The sequence below is a fragment of the Panulirus ornatus genome, chromosome 37 (genome assembly GCF_036320965.1).
Source record: "Panulirus ornatus isolate Po-2019 chromosome 37, ASM3632096v1, whole genome shotgun sequence".
In the NCBI taxonomy this organism is placed as follows: domain Eukaryota; kingdom Metazoa; phylum Arthropoda; class Malacostraca; order Decapoda; family Palinuridae; genus Panulirus; species Panulirus ornatus.
In genome coordinates, this window is record NC_092260.1 from 8,602,023 (window position 1) to 8,622,987 (window position 20,965).

The window sequence follows — 20,965 nt, forward strand, 5'->3', positions numbered from 1 at the left end:
AAAAAAAAAAAAATTCTTTTTACACCGGTTATTCCCAATCATCAGTCCTTTTTCAGCACACAAATCTACAAGTTCTTCACTATTTCCATGTACAACACTGAACACCCCATATACACCAGTTATACCCTCAACTGCCACATTACTCACCTTTCCATTCAAATCACCCATCACTATAACTCGGTCTTGTGCATCAAAGCTGGTAACACACTCACTCAGCTGTTCCCAAAACACTTGCCTCTCATGATGTTTCTCCTCATGACTAGGTGCATAGGCACCAATGATCACCCATCTCTCTCCACCCACTTTCAGTTTTACCCTTATCAATCTAGAGTTTACTTTCTTACACTCTATCACATACTCTCACAGCTCCTGATTCAGGAGTAGTGGTACTTCTTCCTTTGCTCTTGTCCTCTCAACCCTGACTTTACTCCCAAGACATTCCCAAAACACTCTTCCCCTTTATCCTTGAGCTTCGTTTCACTCAGAGCCAAAACATCCAGGATCCTTTCCTCAAAAATACTACTTATCTCTTCTTTTTTCTCATCTTGGTTACATCCATACACATTTAGACTTCCCAATTTGAGCCTTCAAGGAGGATGAGCACTTCCCACATGACTCCTTCTGTTTCACCTTTTAGAAAGTTAAAATACAAGGAGTGGATGGTTTTTAGCCCCCTGCTCCCGTCCCCTTTAGTCGCCTTCTACGACACGCGGGGAATGTGTAGGAAGTATTCTTTCTCCCCTATCACACACCCTCTCTGCAGGTGCACCTTTACCAGGTGACACTCACTCTTCCCTCTTCCCAATCACACACATGCCTTACTCTCCTGATGAAAACTCTTCTACTTCTGGCAGCTTTCTTCCACACCATATTAGTAACACCTTTACGAAGCATCTCTGTCAACCTAAAGTACATTTTCTTCAGATGCTAAATGGTACAGATTCTTTTGTTTCTCAGTATTTATTGCACACATTATTCAAAGCAAACACCTGAACCTCACATCCTTTGAGTCCTGAGGCCATATTGTTCCTTAGTCTGAGCCTCTGTACATGCCACCACATGTTCATCACCACTCTCCTGTATTACTTTGCTGGAAAGCTTAACAGACTTATACCTCTGTAATTTGAACATACACTTCTCTCCCCCTTGCCTGTATACAGTGGCACTGTACAGGTATTCTGCCAATCCTTAGACATCACACCACAAGCCATACATACATTAGAATTCCTAACCAATCTATCAACACTCACATCCTTTGTTAAGAAATACTGCTTAAATCTCATCCGCTTCAGTTGATTTGCTACACTACTTACACATAGCTTTCACCACCTTTTTGTGAAGGGGAATGAATGTCTCTACAGTCTGTCAGGGAAGAGAGGGTGTTTGAGGGTGGGTCAGTTATTGTTCACTGGCGGCAGATTTGATTGAGAAACTGCAAAAGTTTGCTTCTGAGTTTGGGAGTGTGTGAAAGTAGAAAGTTGAGAGGATGTGAAGAAGAGCAAGGTTATTATGGTAACAGTAGATTGAGACAGCTTAGTTTGAGTGAATTTGAACTAAGAAAACTTGGAAGAGAAATGTCTTAGGAACCAATGGAACTGAAGTGAGTGAAAAGGTGGGTGAGTGGGGAAAAGGTTTGGTAGCATGGAAGAGTGTATGGGAAGAGAGGTCACTCTCTGGGAGGGTAAAGACATTTGAAGGTATAGTAGTCCCATCAGTGTTGTATGGATGCAAAGCATGGGCTGTAGATGATAATGTACAGAAGGGGGTGAATGTGTTGGAAATGAAAAGTCTGATGACAGTATGTGGTGTAAGGAGGGTTGGTTGAATATGAAATTATAGGGTAAGAGAGAGGTGTAGTAATAAGCGTAATAAGTTTGAGAAAGCTGAAAAATGTTTGCTGAAATGGATTGGACATATAGTGAGAATGAGTGAGGAAAGGTTGAAAGATAGGTTATATATGCCATAAGTGGAGGGGACAAGGAGAAGGGAAGACCAGTTTAGAGATAGAAGGATACAGTGGGAAAAGTTTGAGTGCTTAGGTCATGAACATGCAGGAGGGCATAAGGCATGCAACCTGTATGGAGCAGATACATGCCCACTTTAAGTACTTTTCAAAACAGGTGTCAGTCACATACCTAATATTTTATGTCAGTGAATAAAGTATACACAAAATTTCAGAGTTAGGGACAATTTCACTTGAAGTAGATCATTGCAATTTAATTTTACAGATTTCTGAAGTTGTCAATGTTTATGAAGAAGTAGATGAACGAGAATATTCCAAAAGACGACAAGATCGCCTCGAGGATGACTGGATTGTTGATGATGGTAAGAATTCATGATACTGTGGCAGGTATTACCTTTTGGAAATTTTCTTTTGAACTTTAAGTATGACTTTTGTACTAGATTGTAACTTTAGTACATTTATCCTACATTTCATCATATACCAGAGGCCTTCACACAGCAGCTTATTAGCAACTTTTTGCTAAAGTAACACTTAGAAATTAGGGTTCAGACTACTAGAGTGACACTAAGGCCTCACTGTACTGGCTTTTTTTATCTTTTTCTTTCTTTCAAACTATTCGCCATTTCCCGCATTAGCGAGGTAGCGTTAAGAACAGAGGACTGGGCCTTGAGGGAATACCCTCACCTGGCCCAATTCTCTGTTCCTTCTTTTGGAAAATAAAAAAAAAAAAAAAAAAGAGAGGGGAGGATTTCCAGCCCCCCGCTCCCTCCCCTTTTAGTCGCCTTCTACGACACGCAGGGAATACGTGGGAAGTATTCTTTCTCCCCTATCCCCCTATATATTGGGGAAGAGCAGTGTGGTTTCAGAAGTGGTAGAGGATGTGTGGATCAGGTGTTTGCTTTGAAGAATGTATGTGAGAAATACTTAGAAAAGCAAATGGATTTGTATGTAGCATTTATGGATCTGGAGAAGGCATATGATAGAGTTGATAGAGATGCTCTGTGGAAGGTATTAAGAATATATGGTGTGGGAGGAAAGTTGTTAGAAGCAGTGAAAAGTTTTTATCGAGGATGTAAGGCATGTGTACGTGTAGGAAGAGAGGAAAGTGATTAGTTCTCAGTGAATGTAGGTTTGCGGCAGGGGTGTGTGATGTCTCCATGGTTGTTTAATTTGTTTATGGATGGGGTTGTTAGGGAGGTAAATGCAAGAGTTTTGGAAAGAGGGGCAAGTATGAAGTCTGTTGGGAATGAGAGAGCTTGGGAAGTGAGTCAGTTGTTGTTCGCTGATGATACAGCGCTGGTGGCTGATTCATGTGAGAAACTGCAGAAGCTGGTGACTGAGTTTGGTAAAGTGTGTGGAAGAAGAAAGTTAAGAGTAAATGTGAATAAGAGCAAGGTTATTAGGTACAGTAGGGTTGAGGGTCAAGTCAATTGGGAGGTGAGTTTCAATGGAGAAAAACTGGAGGAAGTGAAGTGTTTTAGATATCTGGGAGTGGATCTGGCAGCGGATGGAACCATGGAAGCGGAAGTGGATCATAGGGTTGGGGAGGGGGCGAAAATTCTGGGGGCCTTGAAGAATGTGTGGAAGTCGAGAACATTATCTCGGAAAGCAAAAATGGGTATGTTTGAAGGAATAGTGGTTCCAACAATGTTGTATGGTTGCGAGGCGTGGGCTATGGATAGAGTTGTGCGCAGGAGGATGGATGTGCTGGAAATGAGATGTTTGAGGACAATGTGTGGTGTGAGGTGGTTTGATCGAGTGAGTAACGTTAGGGTAAGAGAGATGTGTGGAAATAAAAAGAGCGTGGTTGAGAGAGCAGAAGAGGGTGTTTTGAAGTGGTTTGGGCACATGGAGAGAATGAGTGAGGAAAGATTGACCTAGAGGATATATGTGTCGGAGGTGGAGGGAACGAGGAGAAGAGGGAGACCAAATTGGAGGTGGAAAGATGGAGTGAAAAAGATTTTGTGTGATCGGGGCCTGAACATGCAGGAGGGTGAAAGGAGGGCAAGGAATAGAGTGAATTGGAGCGATGTGGTATACCGGGGTTGACGTGCTGTCAGTGGATTGAATCAAGGCATGTGAAGCGTCTGGGGTAAACCCTCCACCTCCGACACATATATCCTCTTGGTCAATCTTTCCTCACTCATTCTCTCCATGTGCCCAAACCATTTCAAAACACCCTCTTCTGCTCTCTCAACCACGCTCTTTTTATTTCCACACATCTCTCTTACCCTTACGTTACTTACTCGATCAAACCACCTCACACCACACATTGTCCTCAAACATCTCATTTCCAGCACATCCATCCTCCTGCGCACAACTCTATCCATAGCCCACGCCTCGCAACCATACAACATTGTTGGAACCACTATTCCTTCAAACATACCCATTTTTGCTTTCCGAGATAATGTTCTCGACTTCCACACATTCTTCAAGGCTCCCAGAATTTTCGCCCCCTCCCCCACCCTATGATCCACCTCCGCATCCATGGTTCCATCCGCTGCCAGATCCACTCCTAGATATCTAAAACACTTCACTTCCTCCAGTTTTTCTTCATTCAAACTCACCTCCCAATTGACTTGACCCTCAACCCTACTGTACCTAATAACCTTGCTCTTATTCACATTTACTCTTAACTTTCTTCTTTCACACACTTTACCAAACTCAGTCACCAGCTTCTGCAGTTTCTCACATGAATCAGCCACCAGCGCTGTATCATCAGCGAACAACAACTGACTCACTTCCCAAGCTCTCTCATCCCCAACAGACTTCATACTTGCCCCTCTTTCCAAAACTCTTGCATCCATCTCCCTAACAACCCCATCCATAAACAAATTAAACAACCATGGAGACATCACATATATATATATATATATATATATATATATATATATATATATATATATATATATATATATATATATTTTTATATACTTTGTCGCTGTCTCCCGCGTTTGCGAGGTAGCGCAAGGAAACAGACGAAAGAAATGCCCCCCCCCCATACACATGTACATACACACGTCCACACACGCAAATATACATACCTACACAGCTTTCCATGGTTTACCCCAGACGCTTCACATGCCTTGATTCAATCCACTGACAGCACGTCAACCCCTGTATACCACATCGCTCCAATTCACTCTATTCCTTGCCCTCCTATCACCCTCCTGCATGTTCAGGCCCCGATCACACAAAATCTTTTTCACTCCATCTTTCCACCTCCAATTTGGTCTCCCTCTTCTCCTCGTTCCCTCCACCTCCGACACATATATCCTCTTGGTCAATCTTTCCTCACTCATTCTCTCCATGTGCCCAAACCATTTCAAAATACCCTCTTCTGCTCTCTCAACCACGCTCTTTTTATTTCCACACATCTCTCTTACCCTTACGTTACTTACTCGATCAAACCACCTCACACCACACATTGTCCTCAAACATCTCATTTCCAGCACATCCATCCTCCTGCGCACAACTCTATCCATAGCCCACGCCTCGCAACCTTACAACATTGTTGGAACCACTATTCCTTCAAACATACCCATTTTTGCTTTCCGAGATAATGTTCTCGACTTCCACACATTTTTCAAGGCTCCCAAAATTTTCGCCCCCTCCCCCACCCTATGATCCACTTCCGCTTCCATGGTTCCATCCGCTGACAGATCCACTCCCAGATATCTAAAACACTTCACTTCCTCCAGTTTTTCTCCATTCAAACTCACCTCCCAATTGACTTGACCCTCAACCCTACTGTACCTAATAACCTTGCTCTTATTCACATTTACTCTTAACTTTCTTCTTCCACACACTTTACCAAACTCAGTCACCAGCTTCTGCAGTTTCTCACATGAATCAGCCACCAGCGCTGTATCATCAGCGAACAACAACTGACTCACTTCCCAAGCTCTCTCATCCCCAACAGACTTCATACTTGCCCCTCTTTCCAGGACTCTTGCATTTACCTCCCTAACAACCCCATCCATAAACAAATTAAACAACCATGGAGACATCACACACCCCTGCCGCAAACCTACATTCACTGAGAACCAATCACTTTCCTCTCTTCCTACACGTACACATGCCTTACATCCTTGATAAAAACTTTTCACTGCTTCTAACAACTTGCCTCCCACACCATATATTCTTAATACCTTCCACAGAGCATCTCTATCAACTCTATCATATGCCTTCTCCAGATCCATAAATGCTACATACAAATCCATTTTTCTATGTGAGAAATACTTAGAAAAAAAAATATATATATATATATATATATATATATATATATATATATATATATCCATTGTTCTCACCTTTTTCCATTCTGTACACAGTCTCTCCTGGTACTTCCCCACACAGGTCTCCTTCCCAAGCTCACTCACTCTCACCACCTTCTTCACCCCAACATTCACTCCTCTTTTCTGAAAACCCATACTAATCTTCACCTTAGCCTCCACAAGATAATGATCAGACATCCCTCCAGTTGCACCTCTCAGCACATTAACATCCAAAAGTCTCTCTTTCGCACGCCTGTCAATTAACACGTAATCCAGTAACGCTCTCTGGCCATCTCTCCTACTTACATAAGTATACTTATGTATATCTCGCTTTTTAAACCAGGTATTCCCAATCATCAGTCCTTTTTCAGCACATAAATCTACAAGCTCTTCACCATTTCCATTTACAACACTGAACACCCCATGCATACCAATTATTCCCTCAACTGCCACATTACTCACCTTTGCATTCAAATCACCCATCACTATAACCCGGTCTCGTGCATCAAAACCGCTAACACACTCATTCAGCTGCTCCCAAAACACTTGCCTCTCATGATCTTTCTTCTCATGCCCAGGTGCATATGCACCAATAATCACCCACCTCTCTCCATCAACTTTCAATTTTACCCATATTAATCGAGAATTTACTTTCTTACATTCTATCACATACTCCCACAACTCCTGTTTCAGGAGTATTGCTACTCCTTCCCTTGCTCTTGTCCTCTCACTAACCCCTGACTTCACTCCCCAGACATTTCCAAACCACTCTTCCCCTTTACCCTTGAGCTTCGTTTCACTCAGAGCCAAAACATCCAGGTTCCTTTCCTCAAACATACTACCTATCTCTCCTTTTTTCACATCTTGGTTACATCCACACACATTTAGGCACCCCACTCTGAGCCTTCGAGGAGGATGATCACTCCCCGCGTGACTCCTTCTTCTGTTTCCCATTTTAGAAAGTTAATACAAGGAGGGGAGGATTTCCGGCCCCCCGCTCCCGTCCCCTCTAGTCGCTTTCTACGACACGCGAGGAATACGTGGGAAGTATTCTTTCACCCCTAAGTAAGGGGAGTGGGGGAGGAATGGGATGTATTTAGGGAATCAGTGATGGATTGCGCAAAAGATGCTTGTGGCATGAGAAGAGTGGGAGGTGGGCTGTTTAGAAAGGGTAGTGAGTGGTGGGATGAAGAAGTAAGAGTATTAGTGAAAGAGAAGAGAGAGGCATTTGGACGATTTTTGCAGGGAAAAAATGCAATTGAGTGGGAGAAGTATAAAAGAAAGAGACAGGAGGTCAAGAGAAAGGTGCAAGAGGTGAAAAAAAGGGCAAATGAGAGTTGGGGTGAGAGACTATCAGTAAATTTTAGGGAGAATAAAAAGATGTTCTGGAAGGAGGTAAATAGGGTGCGTAAGACAAGGGAGCAAATGGGAACTTCAGTGAAGGGCGTAAATGGGGAGGTGATAACAAGTAGCGGTGATGTGAGAAGGAGATGGAATGAGTATTTTGAAGGTTTGTTGAATGTGTCTGATGACAGAGTGGCAGATATAGGGTGTTTTGGTCGAGGTGGTGTGCAAAGTGAGAGGGTTAGGGAAAATGATTTGGTAAACAGAGAAGAGGTAGTAAAAGCTTTGCGGAAGATGAAAGCCGGCAAGGCAGCAGGTTTGGATGGTATTGCAGTGGAATTTATTAAAAAGGGGGGTGACTGTATTGTTGACTGGTTGGTAAGGTTATTTAATGTATGTATGACTCATGGTGAGGTGCCTGAGGATTGGCGGAATGCGTGCATAGTGCCATTGTACAAAGGCAAAGGGGATAAGAGTGAGTGCTCAAATTACAGAGGTATAAGTTTGTTGAGTATTCCTGGTAAATTATATGGGAGGGTATTGATTGAGAGGGTGAAGGCATGTACAGAGCATCAGATTGGGGAAGAGCAGTGCGGTTTCAGAAGTGGTAGAGGATGTGTGGATCAGGTGTTTGCTTTGAAGAATGTATGTGAGAAATACTTAGAAAAGCAAATGGATTTGTATGTAGCATTTATGGATCTGGAGAAGGCATATGATAGAGTTGATAGAGATGCTCTGTGGAAGGTATTAAGAATATATGGTGTGGGAGGCAAGTTGTTAGAAGCAGTGAAAAGTTTTTATCGAGGATGTAAGGCATGTGTACGTGTAGGAAGAGAGGAAAGTGATTGGTTCTCAGTGAATGTAGGTTTGCGGCAGGGGTGTGTGATGTCTCCATGGTTGTTTAATTTGTTTATGGATGGGGTTGTTAGGGAGGTAAATGCAAGAGTCCTGGAAAGAGGGGCAAGTATGAAGTCTGTTGGGGATGAGAGAGCTTGGGAAGTGAGTCAGTTGTTGTTCGCTGATGATACAGCGCTGGTGGCTGATTCATGTGAGAAACTGCAGAAGCTGGTGACTGAGTTTGGTAAAGTGTGTGGAAGAAGAAAGTTAAGAGTAAATGTGAATAAGAGCAAGGTTATTAGGTACAGTAGGGGTGAGGGTCAAGTCAATTGGGAGGTGAGTTTGAATGGAGAAAAACTGGAGGAAGTGAAGTGTTTTAGATATCTGGGAGTGGATCTGTCAGCGGATGGAACCATGGAAGCGGAAGTGGATCATAGGGTGGGGGAGGGGGCGAAAATTTTGGGAGCCTTGAAAAATGTGTGGAAGTCGAGAACATTATCTCGGAAAGCAAAAGTGGGTATGTTTGAAGGAATAGTGGTTCCAACAATGTTGTATGGTTGCGAGGCGTGGGCTGTGGATAGAGATGTGCGCAGGAGGATGGATGTGCTGGAAATGAGATGTTTGAGGACAATGTGTGGTGTGAGGTGGTTTGAGCGAGTGAGTAACGTAAGGGTAAGAGAGATGTGTGGAAATAAAAAGAGCGTGGTTGAGAGAGCAGAAGAGGGTGTTTTGAAATGGTTTGGGCACATGGAGAGAATGAGTGAGGAAAGATTGACCAAGAGGATATATGTGTCGGAGGTGGAGGGAACGAGGAGAAGAGGGAGACCAAATTGGAGGTGGAAAGATGGAGTGAAAAAGATTTTGTGTGATCGGGGCCTGAACATGCAGGAGGGTGAAAGGAGGGCAAGGAATAGAGTGAATTGGAGCGATGTGGTATACAGGGGTTGACGTGCTGTCAGTGGATTGAATCAAGGCATGTGAAGCGTCTGGGGTAAACCATGGAAAGCTGTGTAGGTATGTATATTTGCGTGTGTGGACGTATGTACATGTGTATGGGGGGGGGGGTTGGGCCATTTCTTTCGTCTGTTTCCTTGCGCTACCTCGCAAACGCGGGAGACAGCGACAAAGTATAAAAAAAAAAAAAAAAAAAAAATATATATATATATATATATATATATATATATATATATATATATATATATATATATATATATATATATATATATACTCTTTTCCACTATTAATGAAATATTTTAAGGTTTTAAAGTCATGATATCTTTCATAATGATGTAAAGATATATTTATAGTAGATTCCTGCTACTCAAGATCTGAGAGAATGATTTGGAATCATACTTCATCTTGTAGGCAACATCGAGATTTTATGTGATTTTTGATATTCTGTAATGTTTTTCGGTCATATTACCTTTTAAAGTGATGGTTTTTGTATACAAAGATATCGTGGAACAAATGTTCAATAATATTTTAATTTGCCTTTCTTAAAGATGGCTCGGGATATGTGGAAGATGGGAGGGAAATCTTCGATGAGGACAATGATGATGATCAACTATTCCTCTCCAGAAAAGACAAAACTAAAGGAAGCAAGAAGACTAAGAGATCGAGTGAAAAATTGATGGGTGTATCATCCATCAAGAATGGTTCTGCCAGTATCAAGAACATGCTGATCAACATGCCTGCAAAGAAGAAAAAGGCTGAGGTATGATCTTAGATTGATTTAGTTTTGATGTTATTTTTTTAACCTTGTAATTGCTATTTTTTTCCTGAAATGGCCTTACTTACCAGGTGAATTATCATTTCTGATAAGTGCAATCTTTCCTAATCATGGTTAAGCATCCATTCTCATTCCTCACTTTTCTCATAGATAACAGGTGTTCATATATCCAACTTTCATTTTTTCCCTTGCTTGTGTTCTATCTTCTCTTGTTTCATCTTTCTTCCATGTGAACTTGATGAGAGACTGTTTTTTTTATACTGGGGATAGGGGAGAAAGAATACTTCCCATGCATTCCTCACGTGTCGTAGAAGGCGACTAAAGGCGACGGGAGCGGGGGGCCAGAAACCCTCCCCTCCTTGTATTTTAACTTTCTAAAAGGGAAAACAGAAGAAGGAGTCACGCGAGGAGTCCTCATCCTCCTCAAAGGCTCAGATTGGGGTGTCTAAATGTGTGTGGATGTAACCAAGATGAGAAAAAAGGAGAGATAGGTAGTATGTTTGAGGAAAGGAACCTGGATGTTTTGGCTCTGAGTGAAACGAAGCTCAAGGGTAAAGGGGAAGAGTGGTTTGGGAATGTCTTGGGAGTAAAGTCAGGGGTTAGTGAGAGGACAAGAGCAAGGGAAGGAGTAGCACTACTCCTGAAATAGGAGTTGTGGGAGTATGTGATAGAGTGTAAGAAAGTAAACTCAAGATTGATATGGGTAAAACTGAAAGTTGATGGAGAAAGATGGGTGATTATTGGTGCATATGCACCTGGGCATGAGAAGAAAGATCATGAGAGGCAAGTGTTTTGGGAGCAGCTGAATGAGTGTGTTAGTGGTTTTGGTGCACAAGACCGGGTTATAGTGATGGGTGATTTGAATGCAAAGGTGAGTAATGTGGCAGTTGAGGGAATAATTGGTATACATGGAGTGTTCAGTGTTGTAAATGGAAATGGTGAAGAGCTTGTAGATTTATGTGCTGAAAAAGGACTGGTGATTGGGAATACCTGGTTTAAAAAGTGAGATATACATAAGTATACGTTTGTAAGTAGGAGAGATGGCCAGAGAGCGTTATTGGATTACATGTTAATTGATAGACACACGAAAGAGAGACTTTTGGATGTTAATGTGCTGAGAAGTGCAACTGGAGGGATGTCTGATCATTATCTTGTGGAGGCGAAGGTGAAGATTTGTGGGGGTTTTCAGAAAAGAAGAGAGAATGTTGGGGTGAAGAGAGTGGTGAGAGTAAGTGAGCTTGGGAAGGAGACTTGTGTGAGGAAGTACCAGGAGAGACTGAGTACAGAATGGAAAAAGAAGAGAACAAAGGAGGTAAGGGTGAGTACAGAATGGAAAAAGAAGAGAACAAAGGAGGTAAGGGGAGTGGGGGAGGAATGGGATGTATTTAGGGAAGCAGTGATGGCTTGCGCAAAAGATGCTTCTGGCATGAGAAGCGTGGGAGGTGGGTTGATTAGAAAAGGTAGTAAGTGGTGGAATGAAGGAGTAAGATTATTAGTGAAAGAGAAGAGAGAGGCATTTGGACGATTTTTGCAGGGAAAAAATGCAAATGAGTGGGAGAGGTATAAAAGAAAGAGGCAGGAGGTCAAGAGAAAGGTGCAAGAGGTGAAAAAGAGGGCAAATGAGAGTTGGGGTGAGAGAGTATCATTAAATTTTAGGGAGAATAAAAAGATGTTTTGGAAGGAGGTACATAAAGTGCGTAAGACAAGGGAGCAAATGGGAACTTCAGTGAAGGGGGATAATGGGGAGGTGATAACAAGTAGTGGTGATGTGAGAAGGAGATGGAGTGAGTATTTTGAAGGTTTGTTGAATGTGTTTGATGATAGAGTGGCAGATATAGGGTGTTTTGGTCGAGGTGGTGTGCAAAGTGAGAGGGTTAGGGAAAATGATTTGGTAAATAGAGAAGAGGTAGTAAAAGCTTTACGGAAGATGAAAGCCGGCAAGGCAGCAGGTTTGGATGGTATTGCAGTGGAATTTATTGAAAAAGGGGGTGAGTGTATTGTTGACTGGTTGGTAAGGTTATTTAATGTATGTATGACTCATGGTGAGGTGCCTGAGGATTGGCGGAATGCTTGCATAGTGGCATTGTACAAAGGCAAAGGGGATAAGAGTGAGTGCTCAAATTACAGAGGTATACGTTTCTTGAGTATTCCTGGTAAATTATATGGGAGGGTATTGATTGAGAGGGTGAAGGCATGTACAGAGCATCAGATTGGGGAAGAGCAGTGTGGTTTCAGAAGTGGTAGAGGATGTGTGGATCAGGTGTTTGCATTGAAGAATGTATGTGAGAAATACTTAGAAAAACAAATGGATTTGTTTGTAGCATTTATGGATCTGGAGAAGGCATATGATAGAGTTGATAGAGATGCTCTTTGGAAGGTTTTAAGAATATATGGTGTGGGAGGCAAGTTGTTAGAAGCAGTGAAAAGTTTTTATCGAGGATGTAAGGCATGTGTACATGTAGGAAGAGAGGAAAGTGATTGGTTCTCAGTGAATGTAGGTTTGCGGCAGGGGTGTGTGATGTCTCCATGGTTGTTTAATTTTGTTTATGGATGGGGTTGTTAGGGAGGTGAATGTAAGAGTTTTGGAAATAGGGGCAAGTATGCAGTCTGTTGTGGATGAGAGAGCTTGGGAAGTGAGTCAGTTGTTGTTCGCTGATGATACAGTGCTGGTGGCTGATTCATGTAAGAAACTGCAGAAGCTGGTGGCTGAGTTTGGTAAAGTGTGTGAAAGAAGAAAGTTAAGGGTAAATATGAATAAGAGCAAAGTTATTAGGTACAGTAGGGTTGAGGGTCAAGTCAATTGGGAGGTAAGTTTGAATGGAGAAAAACTGGAGGAAGTAAAGTGTTTTAGATATCTGGGAGTGGATCTGGCAGCAGATGGAACCATGGAAGTGGAAGTGAATCATAGGGTGGGGGAGGGGGCGAAAATTCTGGGAGCGTTGAAGAATGTTTGGAAGTCGAGAACATTATCTCAGAAAGCAAAAATGGGTATGTTTGAAGGAATAGTGGTTCCAACAATGTTGTATGGTTGTGAGGCGTGGGCTATGGATAGAGTTGTGCGCAGGAGGGTGGATGTGCTGGAAATGAGATGTTTGAGGACAATATGTGGTGTGAAGTGGTTTGATCGAGTAAGTAATGTAAGGGTAAGAGAGATGTGTGGAAATAAAAAGAGTGTGGTTGAGAGAGCAGAAGAGGGTGTTTTGAAATGGTTTGGTCACATGGAGAGAATGAGTGAGGAAAGATTGACCAAGAGGATATATGTGTCAGAGGTGGAGGGAACAAGGAGAAGTGGGAGACCAAATTGGAGGTGGAAAGATGGAGTGAAAAAGATTTTGAGTGATCAGGGCCTGAACATGCAGGAGGGTGAAAGGCGTGCAAGGAATAGAGTGAATTGGAACGATGTGGTATACCGGGGTCGACGTGATGTCAATGGATTGAACCAGGGCATGTGAAGCGTCTGGGGTAAACCATGGAAAGTTGTGTGGGGCCTGGATGTGGAAAGGGAGCTGTGGTTTCGATGCATTATTACATGACAGCTAGAGACTGAGTGTGAACGAATGGGGCCTTTGTTGTCTTTTCCTAGCGCTACCTCACACATGTGAGGGGGAGGGGGTTGTTATTCCATGTGTGGTGAGGTGGCGAAGGGAACAAATAAAGGCAGACAGTATGAATTATGTACATGTGTATATATGTATATGGCTGTGTGTGTATATATATGTGTACATTGAGATGTATAGGTATGTATATTTACGTGTGTGGATGTGTATGTATATACATGTGTATGTGGGTGGGTTGGGCCATTCTTTCGTCTGTTTCCTTGCGCTACCTCGCTAACGCGGGAGACAGCGACAAAGCAAAATGAATATAAAAGAATGTGAAAGAGCCAAATGAGTTTTTTATTTTATTCTTATTTTTTTCCCTAAGGCTTAGTCATCTGTTCTGGATGCTGCTTCACTCTAAGGGGAAAGGATGAACAGGTATTGAAAAAATGATAATTTGTGGTTGTAGGATGATAACTTCACTGATGTGATGAAATTGACATGGAGATATCACAGATGTTCATATATCCAATTTTTGTTTCCCATGCCTCTCATGTATTTGGAATAGATACAGCTGATGTTAATCTGTCCAACTTTCTTTGTTTCTCATGTCTTCTCTCTCGTTTTCTTCCTTGTGAACTTTGTTAGGTATCTTTTATTTTACTTTATTTTTTTTTATAATACTTAACTGCTGTCTCCTGCATTAGTGAGGTAGCACAAGGAAACAGATGAGGAATGGCCCAACTTATACTGTATATGATTTGAAAGATAGGTCCAAATAAGGATCTTTTTTCCTTTTAAGCTCAGTCATATGTTATGGTTACTGCCTTGTTCTTGCAGGAAATAGTGAACATTTATCAAAAAAATGATAATTTGTGGTTGTGATATAATAACAACAGCACTGGTATGATAAAATTGATATGGAGAAATAGAATCTTTAATGCTTTCATGTTTGTTGGTGGGTCTTTGAAATAAAGTATATCAGATGGTTAGGGGTAACCATGGAATGGTCTGTGGGACTTGGCACTGTGTGTGACATGTAGATGGTGATTATAAGCAAATGAAGCTGTTTTTTTGCTTCTGGCGCTACCTCACTAATGAAGGAAACAGACAGTTATGAAAAAAAGAAAGATCAGCAGGCTCTTAGATTTCTGCTTGCTGGAAGAGAGGAGAAGGGCAAACTAGGTCTTACATATAAGTCCTAATTCAGTTTGTATACTTAGAGCATATATCATCCTCGGATAATTTATTTTCAATGCATTCACTGTCTTCCGTACATTCCCATCTATAGCCCGTGCCTCACATCCATACAACTTTTTTGGGATGACTATACCTTCAAAAACACCCAGTTTTGCCCTTCCACACAGTAACCTCTCTTTCTATGCATTTCTCAATGCTTCCAGAACCATAATTCCTCTCACCCATCCTTTGCCTCACTTCCTCTTCCATGGTTCCATTTCTGTCATGTCAGTTCCCAGGTATCTAAAACACTTCACTTATTCCAAGTTTTCTCCATTCAAACTCACGTCCCAAAAAACCTGTCTCTCTGCACTGGTGAATCTAATAGCCTTGTTTTTATTCACATTGGCTCTGAACTTCCTCCTTTCAGACATTTTACCAAATTCATGCACCAACTTCTGCCGTTTCTCGCCCAAATCTCTCAACAGTGCCACGTCATCAGCAAACAACAACTGACTCACTTCCCAGGCCTCTTCAACCCCTATAGACTGCATACCTGCCCTTCTTTCCAAGATCCTTGCATTTACCTTCTTCACCATCCCAACTATAAACAAATTAAACAGTCATGGTGACATCACACACCCCTGCTAGTGCAGAACCATCTTTACCTGTAACCACTCACCTTCCTCTCTATCTATTTGCACACATGCCTTGCTCTCTGATAAAAACTCACTGCTTCAAATAGCTTTCCTCCCACACCATATATTTGTAATATCTCCCAAAATGTCTCTCTTATCAACTCTATCATATGCTTTCTTCAGAACCATAAATGCCACATAGTAATTATTTTGTCTTTTCTCCAACACGTTCTTTAAAGCAAACAACTGATCCACACATCCTCTTCCACTCCTCACACCACATTTTTCTCCCTAGTCTGATGCCTCATGCATGCTTCCACCCTCTCAGTCACTACTCATTCATACAAATTGAGTTTTTTCCTACTTGTTCACCAATGTGTGTGTTAGTGAGGTAGTGCCAAGAACAGAAAGACTGTGTTCACTCGCATCCATTCTCCAGCTGTTGTATTTAATGCGCTGAAACCACAGCCCCCAATGGACTACCAGGCCCCATAAACCTGTTCATGGTTTCTCCTGGCAGCTTCACATGACAGCATGTCAGCCCCTGTATACCATATTGTTCCAATGTACTTCCATCTCCAGTTTGGTCTCCTTTTTTCCTTCATTAGTGACACATATGCCCATTATCAACCTCTTCTCACTCATCCTGTCCATATGTCCAAACCATTTTGATAAACCTTCTTTAGCTCTCTCAACCATACTTTTTTTATTATTGCACTTCTCTCTTACCCTATTACCTCACAGCACAGATTGTCATCAAGCATTTTATTCCTAACACCTGCCTTTCTCTACACATTCTCATCTGTAACCCCCGTTATATAATGGCTTTAAGTGTATAATGACGTTTATCAACCAACTCTTGCTATCTATTGGATTCCAGTATTGATATCATTGTATGATAGTATAGTATTCTCATTTTAGTCTTCAATCCTAGAGAGATTTTGTACTGAGAGGAAGAGATGGTTTATAGTGTTTCCTCAAAATCTAAAGTTATTTTTTTTCTTTTTTATTTTATTTTGTCGCTGTCTCCCGCATTACCGAGGTAGTGCAAGGAAACAGAAGAAAGAACGGCCCAAGCCACCCATTTACACATGTATATACCTACATGTTCACACATGCAAATATACATACCTATACATCTCAATGTGTACATATATATACACACAGACGTATACATATATAAACATGTACGTAATTCATACTGTCTGCCTTTATTCATTCCAATCGCCACCCCGTCACACATGAAATAACAATTCCCTCCCCCCTCATGTGCGCGAGGTAACGCTAGGAAAAGACAATAAAGGCCACATTCATTCACACTCAGTCTCTAGCTGTCATGTATAATGCACCGAAACCGCAGCTCCCTTTCCATATCCAGGCCCCACAGAAATTTCTGTGGTTTACCCCAGGCGCTTCACATGTGCCGGTTCAATCCATTGACAGCATGTCGACTCCGGTATACCACATCGTTCCAATTCACTCTATTCCTTGCACGCCTTTCACCCTCCTGCATGTTCAGGCCCCGATCACTCAAAATCTTTTTCACTCCATCTTTCCACCTCTAATTTGGTCTCCCACTTCTCATTCCCTCCACCTCTGACACATATATCCTCTTGGTCAATCTTTCCTCATTCATTCTCTCCATGTGACCAAACCATTTCAAAACACCCTCTTCTGCTCTCTCAACCACACTCTTTTTATTACCACACATCTCTCTTACCCTATTATTACTTACTCGATCAAACCACCTCACACCACATATTGTCCTCAAACTACTCGTTTCCAGCACATCCACCCTCCTCTGCACAACTCTATCTATAACCCATGCCTTGCAACCATATAACATTGTTGGAACCACTATTCCTTCAAACATACCCATTTTTGATTTCCGAGATAATGTTCTCGTCTTCCACACATTCTTCAACGCTCCCAGAATTTTCGCTCCCTCCCCCACCCTATGATTCACTTCTGCTTCCATGGTTCCATCCGCTGTCAAATCCACTCCCAGATGTCTAAAACACTTCACTTCCTCCAGTTTTTCTCCATTCAAACTTACCTCCCAATTGACTTGTCCCTCAACCCTACTGTACCTAATAACCTTCCTCTTATTCACATTTACTCTCAGCATTCTTCTTTCACACACTTTACCAAACTCAGTCACCAGCTTCTGTAGTTTCTCACACGAATCAGCCACCAGTGCTGTATCATCAGCGAACAACAAATGACTCACTTCCCAAGCTCTCTCATCCACATCAGACTGCATACTTGCCCCTTTCTCCAAAACTCTTGCATTCACCTCCCTAACAACCCCATCCATTAACAAATTAAACAACCATGGAAACACACACCCCTGCCGCAAACCAACATTCACTGAGAACCAACCACTTTCCTCTCTTCCTACACGTACACATTCCTTACATCCTCGATAAAAACTTTTCACTGCTTCTAACAACTTGCCTCCCTCACCATATATTCTTAATACCTTCCACAGAGCATCTCTATCAACTCTATCATATGCCTTCTCCAGATCCATAAATGCTACATACAAATCCATTTGCTTTTCTAAGTATTTCTCACATGCATTCTTCAAAGGCAACACCTAATCCACACATCCTCTACCACTTCTAAAACCACACTGCTCTTCCCCAATCTGATGCTCTGTACATGCCTTCACCCTCTCAATCAATACCCTCCCAAATGATTTCATATGAATACTCAACAAACTTATATTTATTTATATTTATTTTGCTTTGTTGCTGGCTCCCGCGTTACCGAGGTAGCACAAGGAAATAGACGAAAGAATGGCCCAACCCACCCACATACACATGTATATACATACACATCCGCACACGCAAATATACATACCAATACGTCTCAACGTATACATATATATACACACACAGACATATACATATATACACATACACATAATTCATACTATTTTTTTTTTTTTTTTATTATACTTTGTCGCTGTCTCCCGCGTTTGCGAGGTAGCGCAAGGAAACAGACGAAAGAAATGGCCCAACCCCCCCCCCATACACATGTATATACATACGTCCACACACGCAAATATACATACCTACACAGCTTTCCATGGTTTACCCCCGACACTTCACATGCCCTGCTTCAATCCACTGACAGCACGTCAACCCCGGTATACCACATCGCTCCAATTCACTCTATTCCTTGCCCTCCTTTCCCCCTCCTGCATGTTCAGGCCCCGATCACACAAAATCTTTTTCACTCCATCTTTCCACCTCCAATTTGGTCTCCCTCTTCTCCTTGTTCCCTCCACCTCCGACACATATATCCTCTTGGTCAATCTTTCCTCACTCATCCTCTCCATGTGCCCAAACCACTTCAAAACACCCTCTTCTGCTCTCTCAACCACGCTCTTTTTATTTCCACACATCTCTCTTACCCTTACGTTACTCACTCGATCAAACCACCTCACACCACACATTGTCCTCAAACATCTCATTTCCAGCACATCCATCCTCCTGCGCACAACTCTATCCATAGCCCACGCCTCGCAACCATACAACATTGTTGGAACCACTATTCCTTCAAACATACCCATTTTTGCTTTCGGAGATAATGTTCTCGACTTCCACACATTCTTCAAGGCCCCCAGGATTTTCGCCCCCTCCCCCTGTCTGCCTTTATTCATTCCCATTGCAACCCTGCAGCACATGAAAATAACCACCCCCTCCCCCCCAAATGTGTGCGAGGTAGTGCTAGGAAAAGACAACAAAGGCCACTTTCGTTCACATTCATTCTCTAGCTGTCACGTAATAATGCACCAAAACCACAGCTCCCTTTCCACATCCAGGCCCCACAGAACTTTCCATGGTTTAACCCAGATGTTTCACATGCCCTGGTTCAATTCATTGGCAGCACGTCGACCCTGGTATACCACATTGTTCCAATTCACTCTATTCCTTGCATGCCTTTCACCCTCCTGCATGTTCAGGCCCCGATCACTCAAAATCTTTTTCACTCCTTCTTTCCACCTCTAATTTGGTCTCCCACTTCTCCTCGTTCCCTCCACCTCTGACACATATATCCTCTTTGTCAATCTTTCCTCGCTCATTCTCTCCATGTGACCAAACCATTTCAACACACCCTCTTCTGCTCTCCCAACCACACTCTTTTTATTACCACACATCTCTCTTACCCTATTATTATTACTTACTCGATCAAACCACCTCACACCACATATTGTCCTCAAGCATCTCATTTCCAGCACATCCACCTTCCTCTGCACAACTCTATCCATAGCCCATGCCTCGCAACCATATAACATTGTTGGAACCACTATTCCTTCAAACATACCCTTTTTTGCTCCGAGATAATGTTCTCGACTTCCACACATTCTTCAACGCTCGCAGAACTTTAGCCCCCTCCCCCATCCTATGATTCACTTCTGCTTCCATGGTTCCATCCGCTGCCAAATCCACTCCAGGATATCTAAAAAAAACTTCAGTTCCTCCAGTTTTTCACCATTCAAACTTACCTCCCAGTTGACTTGTCCCTCAATGCCACTGTACCTAATAACCTTGATCTTATTCACGTTTACTCTCAGCTTTCTTCTTTCACACACTTTGCCAAACTCAGTCACCAGCTTCTGCAGTTTCTCACATGAATCAGCCACCAGCGCTGTATCATCAGCGAACAACAACTGACTCACTTCCCACGCTCTCTGATCCACAACAGACTACATACTTGCCCCTCTTTCCAAAACTCTTGCATTCACCTCCCTAACAACCCCATCCATAAACAAATTAAGCAACCATGGAGACATCACACACCCCTGCTGCAAACCTACATTCACTGAGAACCAATCACTTTCCTCTCTTCCTACATGTACACATGCCTTACAACCTCGATAAAAACTTTTCACTGCTTCCAACAACTTGCCTCCCACACCATATATTCTTAGTGCCTTCCACAGAGCATCTCTATCAACTCTATCATATGCCTTCTCCAGATCCATAGATGCTACATACAAATGCACTTGCTTTTCTAATTATTTCTCACATACATTCTTCAAAGCAAACACCTGATCCACACATCCTCTACCACTTCTGAAACCACACTGCTGTTTCCCAATCTGATGCTCAGTACATGCCTTCACCCTCTCAATCAATACCCTCCCATATAATTTCCCAGGAATACTCAACAAACGTATACCTCTGTAATTTGAGCACTCACCTTTGTCCCCTTTGCCTTTGTACAGTGGCACTATGCAGGCATTCCGCCAATCCTCAGGCACCTCACCATGAATCATACATACATTAAATAACCTTACCAACCAGTCAACAATACACTCACCCCCTTTTTTAATAAATTCCACAGCAATACCATCCAACCCCACTGCCTTGCCGGTTCTCATCTTCCACAAAGCTTTTACTACTTCTCTGATTACCAAATCATTTTCCCTAACCCTCTCACTTTGC

At 42.3% G+C, this 20,965-nt stretch overlaps 1 protein-coding gene across 1 annotated transcript in view; it reads left to right on the top strand.

The window, feature by feature from the left end:
* The window catches only part of PolA1 (DNA polymerase alpha catalytic subunit), a 436,605-nt gene that overhangs the window by 17,026 nt on the left and 398,614 nt on the right, over positions 1 to 20,965 (top strand). The window contains exons 3-4 of the mRNA XM_071683772.1: positions 2,229 to 2,325; positions 9,924 to 10,135. Coding sequence (XP_071539873.1) covers positions 2,229 to 2,325; positions 9,924 to 10,135 — 309 coding nt within the window. The remainder of the gene's footprint in view (positions 1 to 2,228; positions 2,326 to 9,923; positions 10,136 to 20,965) is intronic.